General features: G+C 38.3%; 3 protein-coding genes and 1 long non-coding RNA gene across 4 annotated transcripts; all 4 read right to left on the reverse strand.

Moving 5' to 3' along the window:
- Positions 1-1056: 1056 nt before the first annotated feature.
- Positions 1057-9364, reverse strand: LOC117782856 (protein wech). Its single transcript, XM_034619921.1, has 5 exons — positions 9294-9364; positions 6599-6923; positions 3599-5486; positions 2914-3066; positions 1057-2839 (listed from the first exon to the last, which is right to left on the reverse strand). Exons 2-5 carry the CDS (start codon positions 6853-6855, stop codon positions 2669-2671), a joined length of 2469 nt encoding a protein of 822 aa, XP_034475812.1. The 5' UTR covers positions 6856-6923; positions 9294-9364; the 3' UTR covers positions 1057-2668.
- Positions 9365-9524: 160 nt separating this feature from the next.
- LOC117782887 lies at positions 9525-10484 on the reverse strand. The gene is made up of 2 exons (XR_004617336.1): positions 10227-10484; positions 9525-9850 (listed from the first exon to the last, which is right to left on the reverse strand). It is a non-coding gene; the product is annotated as an uncharacterized LOC117782887 (long non-coding RNA).
- Positions 10485-11757: 1273 nt separating this feature from the next.
- On the reverse strand, positions 11758-14015 carry LOC117782878. The gene is made up of 2 exons (XM_034619971.1): positions 13617-14015; positions 11758-12707 (listed from the first exon to the last, which is right to left on the reverse strand). The coding sequence occupies exons 1-2, from the start codon at positions 13864-13866 to the stop codon at positions 11824-11826; spliced, it is 1134 nt and encodes a 377-aa protein (XP_034475862.1). The 5' UTR covers positions 13867-14015; the 3' UTR covers positions 11758-11823.
- Positions 14016-15921: 1906 nt separating this feature from the next.
- On the reverse strand, positions 15922-18014 carry LOC117782863 (mesoderm induction early response protein 1). The gene is made up of 3 exons (XM_034619930.1): positions 17287-18014; positions 16616-17214; positions 15922-16543 (listed from the first exon to the last, which is right to left on the reverse strand). The coding sequence occupies exons 1-3, from the start codon at positions 17987-17989 to the stop codon at positions 16040-16042; spliced, it is 1806 nt and encodes a 601-aa protein (XP_034475821.1). The 5' UTR covers positions 17990-18014; the 3' UTR covers positions 15922-16039.
- Positions 18015-18223: the final 209 nt, after the last annotated feature.

Consider the following 18223-nt stretch of genomic DNA (forward strand, 5'->3'; position numbering starts at 1 on the left):
TTTACCATTTGTTTTTGTTTTTGTTTTTTTTACACAATTTCAAAACTGTGGCTTTTAGAAAACGGCGCTCATTTGTAATGATTTTAGTATTTGCTTATTTTGTTTTGTTTTTCATTTAGTAAATCTCACACATGTAGAAATATTAGTAAAATATGGCATTTCTCATATGTTTCATATATGTATCTATATGCATTTAAGTTATTATTATTACAATGGTATGGTTTTGAAAAATGTGAGGAAATGCTTTGATCTGGTTGCTACCAGCAATCACATAAAATGAACGGCGCTTTAAGGTATATAAGTGTGTCTGTGTGTGTAAATGAGTTAATGGCAGTTACAAAAATTTTCAAAATAAAAATTAACAAAATTATAAAATTTTAAGAAACATATTGAAAAATAATATGTTTTTTTATATATGGCTAAGGTAAAATCTTCTCTTAAATGTTACGATACACATTTGTCGTTTAACTCTAGTTACACATAATACATGTACTTTATGTATATAAGTATATGCTTATTACATATATAAGATATATATAATTTGCATTCACTCTCGTAGAGCAAATTGCATACAATCTGTGTTTTAGTTTCTTTTTTGCGCATTTTATGCGTGTTGCTTTATACGTGGAAGGAGTGTTAGCTCAATGCTCAATGCACAATCTTGTCAAGCTTCACAAACTCAATTGTTCGATCGGTCAGTAAGGTTGATGAAGAACAACAATAAATACAAAATACAGATACAGATACAAATGCAAATGCAAAAAGTTGACATTAATAAACTAAAAACATTTGGTGATTTGAAATGAAGACATTAAGTTGGCTAATGCCATTTTTTAAGCGCATTTCAAACGCATTGCAACATTTATGCATTTTTGCAACTACGTTCTACGTTAATCTCGTTAGTCTGCAGTGCATGTATCTATGAATCTCACAGATACACGTACTTTTATGCTTACAGCTTGGCTCCGCTGTGTTAATTCGGCTAATATATGTATGTATTGTATTAAGTATTGTATTTTAATATTTTTGTTTTTCATTTCATTTCATTTCATTTTCTTTTGTTTTGTTTTGTTTGTTTGCGAGGAACATGTCACCTAAATATGTATTCAATACGCGCATATTGCTCTGAATTTTTCATATGTTTTTTCCGTCCGTCCATGTTGCTAGAATTGTTTTCTTTCAGCTCTCTACTAAATGCTAATGAACACATTTGAGTCAAAAAATTATGATAAGGTATTTTCTTTTGCTAAATTTGCTGTACCTGTACGTAATTAATATAGTAATACAATTCATAATCATACAATAAAATTAATTTATATAATTGTAAAGAAATTTCTCGTTTCTTGTTGTGGTGCAACGTATGTATGTCTATGTTATATGTATGTATGTATGTATGCATGTATTTATGTATATATGTATTAATGTATGTCAGTTAAACTCGGTTTAAGCTATGCCCATATTATGATGAATTGATGTGAATTTTTTGTGACTGTATGTATGTATGTATGTGGCGCTGAGTTACGTACATATATATGCTTTATATAATAGTATATATATAGTATATATGTATTGTATGTTAAGCTATGTTTTTTTTAAGTTACGTTACGTTACGTTTATCAATGTCATTGCAATTTTTTTTTTGGCCTCACCATATATGGTGTTTCAGTTGGCTCCACAATTGCCGTTTAGTTAATCAGTCTTCATTAAGAGTTCAACCAAAAGTCAGCGGGTTTCATTTATAATTACCATTTGTGTTTTTTTCATTAATTAATTACCATTTACCTTTTACAAAGTTTCATTTTCTCACTTTCTCAGTCTCAATTATAAGAAATTAGTCATAATAAACAATAAACAAATATATCTAGATTAACTTTTGCATGCCACAATTAAAATTGTAAAATATATATTTAAAAAAAAAATACAACTAAACTCTAAACTCGATAAACCACTAAGCAAATCATTGAATAACTCGTCAAATGGAAAATCAATCGAAGGAATATTTAAAAAATAAAAAATAAAACTTAGTGGTTCTCTCTCGTTCTATATTTCCATCATACAAGTATTCGTCCACAGTTCCTAAGCAAACCACCTGAACCGCCAAACTGCCCTCAGTCTAACTAACAGGTAATAATATTTTCATCTAGTACATAATTTGTTTTGTTTTCTTGTGTCTGTTTTTTTTTTTTTGTTTTTCCTCCATTCTCTTGTATATAAAGTGTTGTTTTTTTTTTTGTTTAAGTTTTTCTAGTTTTTTTCTAGGTTCTCTAGCCTAAAAATCTACTGAACGCGTTGTCTGTTGTTGGTATTTTGCTTTAGTTGTAAGTTCTCTAGTTGGTTGGTTGCTTGTTTCATCTTGTATATTCGCTAAATACAAATACAATATATATATATCTATGTATCTATGTACATAGCTATGCATACATGTATGTATATTGTATGTAAATTACCAAATCGTAACCGTGTTTAATAACTCTTATGCATTATCGAGGTAATCGTTGTAGCACTTATGCTAAAAATTTTTACTAATTTTAATGCCCTTTTTTTTAAGTTTAAAGTTTGTTTTGGATTCCTTTTTTTTTTTGCTAAACATTTTAGCGCTTGTAAATGGTCTAAAAAAACGTCGTCTGCCCTTTGTTTTTGTTGTTGTTGCATATTGTTATAAACTAATTTAGAATACGTGCACAAACCGCTTGTAAGGGTTAGACCCTTCTTTGGAGTCCGGCGACAGCTCGATGAGGAATACAATACGTCCATCCGGCATTAATGCAACATCGCAAGTGCGATCCTTTTCATCCAAAGTTGGCGGCATTAACGGATTTATAGATGGACGTACTTCAATCTATAAATTTAAAAAAAAAATAAAATAATTTAAGAAATGTTTTGTTGAAAGTTGTCAAATACTTGTGTACTTACATCCCACATAAAATCAAGGTTCTGGTTAAAGACGAGTATGCGTTGATTCTTTGAATCGGCGACTATAATGCGGCCCTCGTCATCGCAGCACAGACCCGAGGGGCGATTGAACTCATGGAATCCAGAGCCCTCATGTCCCTTGACAGACAGAATCTTTGGAATAAACATAAAAGAGTTTAGTTGGATACAATTAAAGTCAGTTAATAATGTTATCAGGAACGGTAAATAATGATTATTAAGTTTTTTTTTTTTCAATTGAAAAAAATCATTCACTTTTAGTAACTTTAAAAGAGCGTGAAATATTTGAAAAATTTTCTTTAATATATGCAATTATACCATGATCTTCAAATTTATGATTTTTATTATTTTCATCATAAAATAATGATTTTCTTTGAGTAAACAAATAAAACTCAAGAAATTATCATTATTTTTGAACAAAAAAAAATAAAACTCATAAAATAATAATTATTTCTTGAATTTTTTTTTTTTTAATTATGACTCAAGTTGTTATTTTGACTAGGAATATATATAAATTTTTTCCATATTCCTTATAAAAAGTCAAAATAACACCTTGAGTTTAAATTTTATTAATTTTTGCTCAAAAATAATCATTATTTTATATGAAAAAATCCAAAATAATGATTATTTCTTGTGTGTGATAATAAAACCTGGTTGTTATACATACATCATTAATATCCGGATCAATCAGATACAAGCAGTGGTTATCAAAGTCGGACACAATGATGTTGCCCGTGGGCGTATAGCAGACACCACGTGGCGATGCAATGCCCTTTGTCTGGCCATGATTATCGAACACAATCTGGCGGATGAAGCGTCCCTCGGAGTCGAATTGTTGTATGCGATGATTACGTGAATCGGTGACGACAATTTGTCGTCGCGAATTGACAGCCACATCCCAGGGATATTGGAACTGTCCGTATTCCTTGCCATAGCTGCCGAATTTCAGGAGAAATACACCGCTGGCTGTGAAGATCTGCACCCGATGATTATCCTTGTCCACCACAATGATGCGATTGTCCACGTCCACACAAATGCCGGCGGGTAAATCGAATTCACCATTGCCAACGCCCTTGCGACCGAACTTGAACTTCAGCGAGCCATCGGGATTGAAAACCTGCACACGATTGTTGCGCCTATCCGAGACGAGCACATGGCCCATTTTGTCCACGCACAGACCCCAGGGACGGCTCACCTGGCCATCCTCATGACCCTCGGTGGCAAAGGACAAGGAGAGAGCATTGGAGTTGCGCACCTTGACCAGATCCATGCAGCCGGGTATGGCCTGTGTAGTCCTGGGTGCACTGAAGTGCAATCCCGGCGAGCTGCGCAGTCCATTCAGCTCCCAGTCAAGGGCGGCACTGGACATGCCACAGGCGCTGCCACCACGTGGTTGCATAATGGGCGATGGTATGCGGAAGCTATTGTCACGCAACAACGGACGCCGCACAGTTGTGGAGGCGACACTCAATGGCCCGCTGCTGGCCATGCTGGGCAGGGTGAAGGCCATGTCAATGCCCGTGGCAGCGGGTGCGGTGACCACATTGCTGGCCACAATGCCATTGCTGCTGGACACAATGGGCATGTTCTTGTCGTCCACGAGTATGACGCCGCCTTGATTGCGAATGTCCTGCAACAGACTGTAGTCGGGTGGGGCAAAGGCGAAGACCTCCTGCTTGGGCTGCAGATCCTTGTAGATGCCAGCAAACTGTTCCATCTGACGCTGTCCATTGGTCAGCTTCATGGCAATCTCAATTTGATCCATGCCACAGGCATTATCCGCCACCTTGCTCAACATATCCGAGGTCTCCGAGAGTCCGGCCAGTGCCGACTTCAAGCCCGCCATTTGATCATGCAAAATGGCCAAGCGACGCTGACGCAGCTTCTCCACAAAGTCGAGCAGAAAACGTTCGCGATCCTCGATGGCAATGATGAACTGACGGAACGCCTTGCGTATATTATCGCTCAGTTCGCTGCAGTTGCGCTCGATGAGCCGGATAAAGGCCAATGCCTTGTCAATGCTGCTCTTGATGCAACGTGTGCCCACCTGGCTGCTCTCGATGGCACCCTCCAGCTTCTCCTTGGACCCCACCATAAAGTTCTGTATGGACGCATAACTATGCTCCTTGTGCTCATGCAATGTGCAGAACTGGCAAACCAGTTTCCGGCAATAATCGCACACATAACGCAACATCTCGTTGTGAATGTCACAGATGAAATTGCTGCTCGGCGGCGTCTGTGCATTGGCCGAACTGCCGCCGGTGGGTGAGGCGCCAATGGGCGTGGGCAGCGAGACAATTGAATGGTTCGAGGATAAAGGACTGTTGCGATGCTCACGCAAGCAATCGTTGCACATGAACTCGTTGCACTCGAGGCAGCGAATGGAGGCGCTCACCTCACACCAGCCGCAGCTGATGCTCGAGTTGTTCGAGGATTCCGGTGACATCTTTGGGTTGCGTGAGACGCCGCTGCCAATGGGACCAATGCTGAAATCACCATGCGTATCCAGGCCGCCCAGAAAGTTGTTAATAAAGAAGTCAGTGCGTGGCGGCGAGCTGCAAAAGTTCCAAAAAAAAAAAACAAGACATTAGCAAATATACTACACTTAATATATAAAAAGTGATGCATTTAGAGCTATTTTTTAATTTAAAATTACAAAATTAAATAAAGTAAAGTTAATTGCTATTTATTTAATTGTAAATAAGTTTAATTAAATGCTTTAAAGTTGCACGTCGCAATATTAATTGTTTTTATTCTATGTTCAATAAATATTGGACTTAAAACATTTTTAAATGCTTCCAGACTCTAACAATTTCTGTAACTGTATCTGTAGTTTTAAATTCAACACTTTATATGATTTAATTTGATTGTTAATGTGCTATTTCCATAAATATTAAATTACTTAAATTATATACTAAAATTTGCATGTCGAAATATTAATTTTTGTTATTCTATGTTCCATTATTAATAGTTTACTTTAATAATTTTTGAATGTTCCCAGATTCTATAAATTTCTTTATCTATTCAGTTTTAAATTTAACACTTTATATTATTTAATTTGATTGTTAATGTGGTGAAATACAAAAAGTTGTATGTCGAAATATTAATTTTAGCGAATAATGTTCAATAAATAATTGATTTTTTTAAACATTTTTGCATGCTCCCAGATTCTATAAATTTCTTTATCTATGCAGTTTTAAATTTAACACTTTATATTATTTAATTTAATTAAATTGTTAATGTGATATTTCAATAAACGAGCTAAACAAAATACGATGCTAAGATACCGCTTAGAGATTTCGAAAATGTTATTTTTCAAATGTAACTAATATTAAAAAGTTTTGAAATCAAAAATAATTCTTAGCATTTCTGAAAATGGTTTTTGTTTAGTAAATCTGAGAGATTGTTTTTTTTTTTTTGGATCACAGTCAAAACTAGAATCGCACTTTTTTTTACCATATTATCAAATTTTTTTAATCAAAAAACTTTGTATTGAAACAAACTAAAACGTATTTCTATTAACTTTCAAAATATTTGTAAGCGATTTGCTTAGCTTATTAATTTAGTAAACCCAACATATAATTCTTTTTAAAGTTTGTTTTAAACTTCAAAACAAAAACAGTTCTAAATGCATCATCTCTATATTTAGAGGGGTTGGTTAACTTACCCATTGTTTTGGCCCACATTGGGCAGGAGACCAACATTGAGATCCCAGGAGGGGAAGGACTCCAGTATACCGGCCAGTAGGCGCTCTGATGAGTTGCTGGCGTTGCTGCTGATGCTGCCACTGCCGCTGCCGCTGCCACCGCCATTGGATGCAGCATTGGATGCGGCATTGACCACCGAGGGATTGGCCCTGGGCGCATTGCTGCTGGCCATTTGTTGCGGATGCGGAACCGAATTGTTTGACAAGAGTTCCATCATAAGAAGATATTTGAGATCACGTTTGTTGCAGCGGCGTTGCCTTTGGCAGTCAATGAGACACTTTCAAGCTGTAATTGCAATCGTTAAAGATACAATTAAATCAATATTTAATAATATCTTCAAAGATTTCGACGGGGTTGTTGTATTTTGCGTTTGGAACGCGTCAAAGTTCAACTATTGAGATGAAAAACTTGCGCGTTGTCTGACGAAGTTGACAGTTGTCGAGAAGGAAGCTAACTAAATTGACAGGACGCACTGCTGTGCATTAAGTAGTCCAAATTGCTTAACCCAAGTGCACCAGAAAGGGACTAGACTGCCTATGTGTGTGTGTGTGTGTGCCTGAATGCAGCTGCATTTATCGTAGGTAGCGAAAATGCCCCGGGAAATTCTACGACTCTATTGTTTGAGAGCTCTCAGTGATCCCTTAAGCATTGCAAGCGACCCGAATTTGAATCCGGATACCTAACAGATGTCTATGGCGCAAGGAGCAGGTCAGATTCTAGTTCTTCTTTCCTTCTTCTTCTTCTTCGTCTCCCTCTCCTAATGCTGCTTGCTGTTGTTGGAATTACCTCAACGGAATCTTGGAATTTGGCACGCCAGCTACGATTTACAATTTATGACACTGTTTTCTTTCCATTGTTTTCAACGATTCCGCTTAACAAAATCTCCCAAAAGAAAATGGCGGCAAATTATCGATAAGTTATTGAATTTCAAAAAAGATATAGAGAATCTAATATCTAATCTAATCAACTAATAATCAAGTTCGTTTTATAATAAGTTTTAAGGAAAAAAGTAAATGTGCATTAGAAAACATTTTATAATCGTTTTTAGCAAAAAAAATTATTTTTAATATGACAATCAAGTTAAAAGCAACTATTTGTATATCAATAAAAAATACAGGCACATTTTTCTATAAGTTTATAATGATCATTTAAGATTCTATGAACTGTTAACGGATTATTTAGAAAGCTCGTCTGGCTGTACTTGGAAGTACCGTGTGACCCACTAAATGAAATGCGTATTTTGAAAACTACGCACATATATCTATTAATAGGACACTGTATTCAAGATAACGCTAAAACCACCCCCATATCCCCAACCTTTCTACTTTTTTCCGTTATGTTCTAGCGTTTTCCGTGTTACCTCCTCAAAGCGTCCTGGTTTGAGACTATGTAAAAAACAAACTGGTTGTTGAGTTCGGTTGCCATCTTCAAGATGGAGCGCGACATACGCCCAAACCGACCGACCGACCGACCGACTTTCATCCCCTCTCACAACAACAACAACGACGTCGACGACAGCAACAACAATAATAATAACAGCAACAACAACAACAAAAGGCAAAGTTGATTTCAAAGCGGCTGTCTACACTCAAAGAAAAAGGTTAGAAGCTTGTTTGTCATTTGATTTTCTTAATTTGTTGTCATTAATGCAAGTATACTTTTAGCATTGGAAGCTTATTAATTATTATTTGCCATTCTATACTTTTACTTTTCTACTTTTATCCTATTTTTTCAATTATCAATTGTAATTTTAATCTTTGTTTGGAAATTCATCTAGATCTTAATAATAATTAAAAGTATAATAACACTACGAATATAAAAGTATTGGTTTTCGTTTAAATAATTCCAAATAAATTTACTATTTTACTTAAGTAAATACAAATTTGAATTCTGACAAACACAGTAAGCAAACCATATAATCCTTCCATATAGTGAACTAATTTAAATAAAAATATTTGTTGCAGTCCTTGGTCAAAAATTCGAATATTTTTTGCTGTAAAGGCGCTCCATAGATAATTATCTGTTAATTATAATCCAATTTCAAAACAAAAATAATGCTTTTAAGGGAAGTTAAAACAATATGCTGCGTATCTCTTTCGCTCTATCTATTTCTCTCTCTTTCTCCGCCGGCACACATACACATGCAACGCCCCAAGGAGGATGCACTTCTAGTTTTTGGGCCGTGTAGAGACTGAGCAGAAACTACCCTTGTCACCCTTGAAGATTTCCATTGAAACAGTCTGTCTCAAAACGTGAAAAAAAACACGGACCAAGAAGTTAAAGTCCTTTTTGCATTTGTATACACACGCACACACACCCATACACTCATAGATAGAAGGATATGTTTGTGTGGGTATGGAATACGTGCAAACGACGACGCAAAAGCGGCAAGGGATGAGGGTTGTATTAATACAAGTTTCTATGTGGGGTATATGTGAGTATAAGTGTTAGTGCATGCGTGTGTGTGTATGTGTGTGTGTGTGTGTGTATGTATGCGATATGCGATACATACAAACAGTGGCATCAACGGTATATGAAATCTCAATATAATTGCAAAATCTCCCCATTTGTCACACAATCAATAATTGTTGTTAAACTTGGTTAATCATTTTTTGAAATTAAATTGTTGCTTAATTAAATAGAATAATTACACACCTTTTTTAGCAGCCTCATGCAAGCCGCAATAATGTTCAAGTGGCGTCGCCTCGCTGAAAATATCGTTGTTGTTGTTGTTTATCTTTATAGTTTTTTATATTGTTTCTTATAAATACACAAATGCACACACATATTCATTCATATATGTTTTTCAATTTGTTGTTCCTTTTTTTGATTATGTTGAATATAAATTTATTGATTTACAAGTTGAATTGATGATTTTCGTTTTGGTTTTTCTGTTATTTTTTTTGATGCGTTTCGAAAATGCGAGATTCTTTTATAGTAAGTAGCAAGACCGTGAGATCTTATGCGTAATTCGTTTGTGGCCCGTTGCGACTCCGACATTCGTGTATTCCTTTTCCCGACTAAAAGATACATTCGACTAAAAACACAACATAATAATCATGCCTCCTCGTTTCTCTCTCTACATGTGTGTGTGTGCGAGTGTGTGTGTGTATGAGTGTTGCTTCTTGCTCTGTTGTTGTTATTGTTGCTGTTGTCGCTGCTGCTCCTGTTGTTGTTCTTGTTATAGCTGCGCTTGCTCATCATCTATGTAGCTAAACAAAAAATAAAATAAAAACCAAATGTATCTCACAGTCAGTTCTTTTTTGATTTTGATTTTGATGTTTGCATGCGCGCGCGCTCCAAAGTTGCTCGCTCTTTGGATTTTTGCCGTGCTTCTCTTGCTCTCACTGCCGCTTGCTCACGCTCGCACTCTCTCTTGCTCTGTATGTCTCCCTCCCGTACAAGTATACTTATGTGTGTGTGTATGTATTATTCACATGCACGAGCACATTACAATTATGCATGTATGCATGTGTCTGTGCGCTTGTTTTATCTTCTATTTATTTTCACTTATGCGGCAAAGAAATGCAATCAAAACGCGCCCTGATATCAATAACATGCACTTTTATATCAAAATTATAAACATACTTTTTAACAGTGCCGTAAACTCTCTGCGTGTGCTTTTACTTATTTTTGGCGTCTGCGTGTGTATGTTGTTGTGATTTGAATGTTCATGTTTGGTGCGTTGTTTTGTTTAGTTTTCAAATAAATTTTGACCCACTTCTTGTGGCTTGTTTCGTTTGCGGGACTAGGGCTCCTTTTGCACTCTCAAAATATCCAACCTTCACGCACGCATTTAAACATGAAACTGGATGCATGTTCATGCGCCGACAACGTTTCTGCTGCCCCTTTTGGTTTGTTGTTTTTTTGTTATGCACACACTTCTTTGCGAGCAGCCATATGACACTCTCACATGTGCTCTGTAAAACTACTCTCAACTAATAGAGTAAAGCAAATGAATTGCTTAAAAAAAGTTTTTTTTTAAAAAGCGATAATAATTTATATACATTTATGTTAATTAATAATAATAATTTGTAATATCACAAAATAATGAAATATACATATTTGATGTACTTATTTTATTTTTTAATCACTTATTCATAGACATTTTTGCAGTCTTTTTTTTGTATTAATCGTAACAATTGTGTTGATTTATGAAATAGAATTTGGACGCATTACTTGTTTTGCGTAAAAATGAAGGGCATACATTAGTCGCATTGGCAGTAAATAAAACGTGCGCACACAAAGAGAGCCAATGTGAAAGAGAGCCAGAGAGTGCGAGCACATTAACGGCGCATGTGGCGGTGGCGCGAAAATATGGCCGGTGGTGGCGCGCATTTGTTTTTGTAGCTGTTGTTGTTATTGTTGTTGCTGCTCTTGCTGCCCGTTTGCTGTTGTTGTTGTTGTTGTCAGAAACAACACCCTTAAGGAACTTGTTTTCATCTCGTGCCTCTTGCACTGACAAAAATTTGTTTCTCGCTAGCTTGAAAATTTCAATTGAAACGCTCTCGGTGTCTGTCCGTGGCCAATTCGTGTGTTGGCCAGGCGAATCATCATCAGCATCAACGAAATTCATGGCACCACTGCTTCATGGAATTGCGGACAGACTCAGGTAAAAAGGCAGGTGCTCGACAACGGCGCATACCTTACAGTACGCAGCAGGTAAAACGTGTCAGGCATCCTTTTGAAAAAAATAATAATTACGCTTTGTGGTTATCTTTTTTCGGATTTTGTTTTTATCCTAGTTGGAGCTGATTACATTCTATGTAATATAATATTATATGGGTGTTTCAGTCGTCTTGTTATACAGTATGTCAACTAATTCTTTACATAATTCAAAAAAGGCAGAAAAATTCTACTTAAATAGAGGCTTGGAGCAAGATCTTTAAATATTTGATTATTTTTCTACTAATTTTTTACATTTTACGCCATTTTTGCAAAGAATTAATTGACAGTATGAATTATTTCATGAGTTATTTTTGTTAATTTGTTTTGCTTTTATCTATCAGTAATACATTAATATATTATATTATATTAAATTTTTAAGTTAAAGTTGAATTTAAGTGCCTTTTTTTATTTTGAAACAATTAGTTGACATACTGTAATTTGTTTTTTTTTGTTTTTTAATACTGTAAGCTAAGCTTATAATGTACCATTAAACTAAGCAATGATCCCGTAAACGTTATCAGCCGAACTCCAGTTCCTCAATCAAAACATTTTGAAGCTTCTGACGCACACGCAACTTGCGACGCTCGTCCAGACGTTGCAGGAATGGCATCAGACTCAGTAGAAACATGCGATCGGCATCGTCCGGAGAGTCAATGCCATTTGGCTCTGTATTGGTGGCTGCATCCATGCTGATGTACTTAAATGGCAAGTCGGATGTCGAATGTATCTGTGTTTGCATCTGTGTTTGTATCTGTGTCTGGGGCTTTGTATCGGGTTCACTTTTGAGACTGCTGTTGGATTTGGCCATGCTTGGCTTGCTTTTGCTTATGGGCATAGCCATTTCTTCGTCATCGTCCAACACTTCGATGGTAAAGACACTGGGATCCGGTGTGGCATTATTGCTGTGTTTATTGCGCTGTTCCTCATCCATGTCCGATGCCGCATCCTCATCGAAATCATCATCATTGAGATCCTCCTCATTGAGGCTATTGCCATCGCCATTGCTGGGCTCCAACTTGACCCGCTTGTGCTGTTGCTGCAGCGGCTGACAATCCCGATCCTCAAAGAACGAACTAATGTCCGAGAAACTTGGCTGATGCAGCTCCGAGTCGTAGCTGTCGCTCAGCTCACAGATGGGCTCGGTGGCCATCATTGGCTCAAATTTACTGCTCTCATCCAGTATCAGATTATTATTCTCGGTCCAGTGGCCAGGTGGATGCTTCTTGCTGCTGCCCCGTGTACGTGCCTGCCGCAGGATATTCTCATGCACGGCATGCTCCATGAATCGCATGTCATTATAGAAGCGCCACGAGGACGGAGTCTCATTCGACAGATTGTTCCTTATATACACCTTGCGAAAATTATCCCGCAGATGTCCCCACTTGACCCGGCAGACGTCAGCTGCAAGTGCCACAATAAAGAGAAAGAGGAAGAAGAAGAGTGCATGATCAGTTATCTGTGTCTGTGTGTGTAAGAGAGTGTGTATGGCAACAAGAAAAACCGCAATACGTAATGCGTGTAAAAACCTATACTGTGAATGCTCGTTAAAGTGAACTCACGATCAGTTGAGAGCAATAAATAAATACATTTTGTAAAGAAATTATTAAGTTGAAAATTAAATAATATTTACTGTCAATCAGCTGATTTAAAGTTGGCCAAGTAATTGTTTTGATTTTTGATAATTCGTTTTTACAAAAATAGTAAAGCACAATGAGTCTCATTAGTTTTTAAATTGTTCTAAATTTAATACCCCAAGAATATCTATATTTACATTTACATTACACAGTAATAATTTAATTTTTACTTTTAATTATAATACCAAAGCTTTTCTTTTGCAAAAATTAGTTTAGTTAGTCAGAAAAGTAAATTGACATTTATTTAGTTTAGTTAGATAAAAAATAATTTTTATTTTATTTAACTTTCTATAAGAACCATAGACAAGACCAATCAAATAAGAACTAAAATAAAAAACCATAAAAATATTATTTTTTGCAACTGAAATTGTGTAAATAATTGATAATTTGTCAAAAAAAACCTTTTTGACTAAATGTATGGGCATTTTTGTACTTGGTCAAAACATTTACTTGACTAACTGTATATATATGTATGTATTCAAAAGCTCAGCAAGTTGTGATTTTCTTATTGAGCTGCAAAGTAACGGAATGTATTCACCATAAGGTATGTAAACTGTATGTTAATCATAACGTATGTAAACTGTATGTTAACCACAATGTAAATACCTGTGTGTATACATGTGCTAGAGACAGAGAGAGAGAGAGAGATTTGAGTGAAGAAGAAGGCTACACTCACCTGGCAAATTAACATCCTTGCCAACGTCAAACCAAATGGGCGTAATATCGCTGCGCTTTTGACCGCTCACGTTGTTCCGCAACCAGAGAATCGGGCGACGTGAAACGGCGGCAATGAGACGCTTCACTGTCTCAATTGGCAGCTTGGCGGTGTTGGTGAAGCTGAAGGAGACATGCGACGACGGCGGCGGAGGCGGTGAGACTGACGATGATGATGACGCATTGTAAGCCAGATCCATGCTGCTGCTCATGATTATACAATTTTAGTTTCAGTATAGTTTTCTACTGCTTTGAAGGTCTCCGACTCGCGCAGCTCAAGCGCTACACCAAGACTAAAGAGAAACAGCAACAGCAAAAACTACGGGCACGCCACGCCGACCACGACGACACCGACATCGACGACTGCTGTACGGGCAACAGCAACGACGACGACGAAGGCGACGGCAAAGCAACCAGTTTACGTGCCTTTTGGCTGCGGCTTCTCACCAAGAGACGAAGGCAAAGGCGAAGGCGCAATGAAAAGCGGCCAAGCGAGAGAGCGCAAAAGAGCGAGCACTAAGAGAGAGAGAGAGAATAAGATCAAAGGCAGGGCCCAAAACAGACAGGCTTTGGCGTTGAATTGAAGAACACACTGGCAGCCAACGATCTTCTTCTTACACTGGCAACTGGCAACGACAACGACGACGACTATCCGGATGTTAAGCTTCCGCTGGCTCAACTCGGCTCGCTTCGTGGCCTGACGGCTGTTGCTGTTGCCGCTGTTTCGTATTCGCTTTACGGTTGTTAACTCAGTTTCTGCGGTTTCGGCCCGTAACGAATTGCATATGCGCTGCTGCGCTCCAAATTTAAACCACAAATGTACACACTAGTGGCCATAATTATTTTGACAAGCATAATTACTCTTTTTTCGAATCAATTATTTTTGTAATTTAAGTGAACTATTTATAACAGCAGGAAATATGTTACTTATTTGAAAACTACAGATTTTTTACATTAGAAATTATGCATTTACAACAAATTCCAATTAGCAGTTGTTGCACTTCAGTTTTCACGCAATTTACCAAGTTTATACGGCAGCTATTGTCTGTTTTAAATGCAATCGCTCACTTATAGAACACTTTTTTAAACCACTTCAACGCGAGAAGTGCTTTTAATTGAAGTCGCTTTAATGTGTTATACATTTGTATGTATAACGCCTTAAAATGTATAACAAAATCATCAAACTCTTATTAAAAATACATTAGCAAGTCAAAACGATTTCAGTTAAATCGGTTTTAGCTGTCCTATAAACTTCACAAATAATGTTGTGGTAACTCTGCAAAGATGTCCTAGCGTCAGTAGAGCTTACATACTTACGTACATCAGCAGCCACAACACAAATATGCAGTACGTTGAGGACTGTAGCGTGCTTCTCTTGTTGCGCTTTGTTTATTTTTAACAAAACTGGATTTTCACTACGGTCCGTTGGCTGGCTGGCTGACTGGACGGCTCGGCTGCATGGAGCCATGGAACGTGAACGTAAAATGTTCACGCTACGCCAGTGAAGCTTGCGGAAAAAAGAGAAGAGCAGATATACTACACACACACCATTACAATGAGAAGTTCATGTACATGTACACCATCAGCAAAACCCAAGCCCCAAAGCACAAAACTTCATTTTGCACGATCGCCGTTTGCCTGGGCCTGTATAACAGCTACTATCTCCATTAAGTTCTCTATTCTCATGTGTACGTGCCTCTGTCTGTGCCCGTGCATGTGTATACTTATGTGTGTGTGTTTGCGAAAATGCAAACGAAGCGAATTTGAGAATGGGCTACTTGTCTGGCACTGGAGGTTATTTTATCTGGCAACGTTGTTCACATTGTTGAGCTGACATTTGATCCTTTGAAATTGAAGGAGCAGAACAGATGTGAAATTCAACAGTTTGACAAATCTGTTGCGCAACAAGTACAACTAGAGTTTTTGCACTAATGCGTTATTTCCGTCCCATACGGATCAGGGTGAAGTTGAAGTAAGGTGGAGTATTTGCCTTTGACGTATTTCGATACAAGGTGAGGTGCCAATTTCACCATGAGCAACAACAACGTTTGCTGTCATACTGTCAAAGATAACCAATGGGAACTCAGATCTGCAGTTGCGTCACCTTGTATTAAATTCAACTTGATGCGGATGTTGATGCGAAAGCTTAAAGCTTTGCATTAACGGGAGTCAGAGTACGGTAATCGATTGCGAATATTGATAGATTTAGTAGTATGTATTATATTATTGTTATATATGATAATATGTTTATGTATAATGAATGTTGATTTTTGTTTTGAACTTAATTAATTAATCGTTGAGTCGAAAGCGCCTGCGCATTTGGCTCAAATGCTGCTCCGATGTCCCTGGATGACAATCTATATATGTATATAACTCTGTTTAGATCTAGCTTAAGCTATCGACGACATTTTCCTGATCATCGTTATGCTCTTCCAGGGCAAAGGAAGCACCGCGCTTGCGATTAGTACCCGATGCACTTCCTCCTCCCGCTTGACCGCCTGTCATAATCGAGTAATTTTTCGTTGTTGATTTGCGTACAGTCACCGCATCTTTTTCGAGTGTGTGATCAATGTTGGCGACGTTCCCATTTCCGTTTCCGTTGCCATTGCTGTGGCCATTGCTGCTGCTGCAGCTGCTCGTGTGTGAGGAGCAGCTGCCATTACCATTCCCGTTCCCATTATTATTACTGTTCCCATTATTATTACTACTGTTCCCATTATTATTACTGTTCCCAGTCCCCATCCCATTGCCCGGACGATCGACGACTTCGTTGATAAATACATCCATGTGATCGATGGTATCGTTGAGAGCAAAGCTCTGATCCCGACGCTCGCTCTTCTTCCACAGGTAATAGAACTGTACCAGTTCGCGCATTGTTCTTGTGCGCACCTAAAAAGGATCACACACATATACAAACATGATCACTGATCATCTCTAGACATGCGTGGTGCTTTCCTTTACCTGATTCTGACGTATCTGATAAAAGTCCTTGCCAAATTTCTGTATGCCCTCCTCGAATTTCTGGCACTCCTCCTCGGACCAGCTGCTCATGGTATCACTAAGCGGCAGCACATTTAAACGTTTGCGACGCAGTGCCTCCTTGAAATCGTAACCACACTGGACGAGCAGATGCAACGCTTGCTCATTATCCTTGACCACCGCATCCAGGTCGGATGAACTGACCGTTGCTGCTGCTGGAGCTGTGGCAGCCACTGTGGCTGACACATTGGCTTCTATGCCGGCGGCAGCGATCTCTTCACCCTCAGCCAGGACAGCTTCCTCCGGCGGTGTGGCCAGCGATCGTGTCTCTTGTATCTTGGCCAAATAATCCTCCACTTCACGTTCGCTGACTTGACTTGGCTCCCAAATCAACTGATCCTCGTTCTCATAGGGCAATACGTCGCCATATAGTGAGAGACCTTCAGGGATTTCAGCTTGAAAATCGGCTCCAACCATAATTATCTTTCTCGCATCATCCGAATCGGTGTCACTGTCCCCCTCCTCCTCCTCCTCCCCCTCACCGGCCTCTATTTCCTCAAAGAGCGTCTGCAGTGGCGTAACTAAAAAAAATAGACATATTAAATAAATAAATAATAACGGTTCCGGTGTTATAAATTAATTGTGTCACATACAGCTTTCCAGTTGCTCCATTGTGTGTTGGGCACTGCTGCTGCCAAAGGATTCATCTGGATACAAGTCCAGCAAGTGTGAGCGATGTTGCTTTTTGTTAACTTCTGGCGGCAATACTCCTGGCACTTCATCCGTGTCCACGACAGCTGCATTGAGTGATGCACAATCCGACACAGCAGCCAGAGATTCCTCTGGCTCATCCTTGTCAGTCACAACACTCGTTGTTTCCTCGACAGACGTTGTTGTTGCTGTTGTGTTGCCAACTTCCGGCTCCTGGTACTGTCGCTTCGTTGCACGTCTGCGCCGGGAACTGCTGCTGCTGGTGGAACGTTTAAAGCTGCTTGTTCCGGCGGCTGGAGACGTTGTCAGTGCGGCATTTGTCATGCTACTGTACTTGGCCAGCAACTCTTCGATGGGCATCTCACTTTCCTCTCGCAGTGTCGCTATCTCATCTTCCGGATTATGCGCCTCTTGATCCGCGAGTGCCTCTTCTTCATTCAGTGTCGCCTCGTCGTCAAAGTCATTTACCATCATATCAATAGTTGGCTCAAATGTCGTGTCTGCCACGGATGAGGTGGGCGACATTGGTAGCGGCTGTACGCTGCCGCTGTCGGATGCGCATCCGGAAGGGGATGCAAAGCTCATTGCTGGCGATTTGCGGCGCTCCCGCTTGGTTGGCGTTATTGTTAATTCGCGTCCCGCCATTGCAAGAGTTTATGCTTCTTCTGTTTACTTTTTTCAGTTGTAGTCTCATTCGAAGGCTGCCACCCCGTAAAAGTTACCGATCTGGTTCGATTTTGTTGTGCTAAAAATAAAGTACATGTCCAATAAAAAGGTACATTGAAAAAAGTACCTATTTATAGGTATTTTTGAGTCGTTTAAAAAAAATACTAATAGCAAAACATAGCTGCATATATATTTAAAAAAGCCAGAACTAGC

The sequence above is a fragment of the Drosophila innubila genome, assembly GCF_004354385.1.
Source record: "Drosophila innubila isolate TH190305 chromosome 2R unlocalized genomic scaffold, UK_Dinn_1.0 1_C_2R, whole genome shotgun sequence".
Lineage (NCBI taxonomy): Eukaryota > Metazoa > Arthropoda > Insecta > Diptera > Drosophilidae > Drosophila > Drosophila innubila.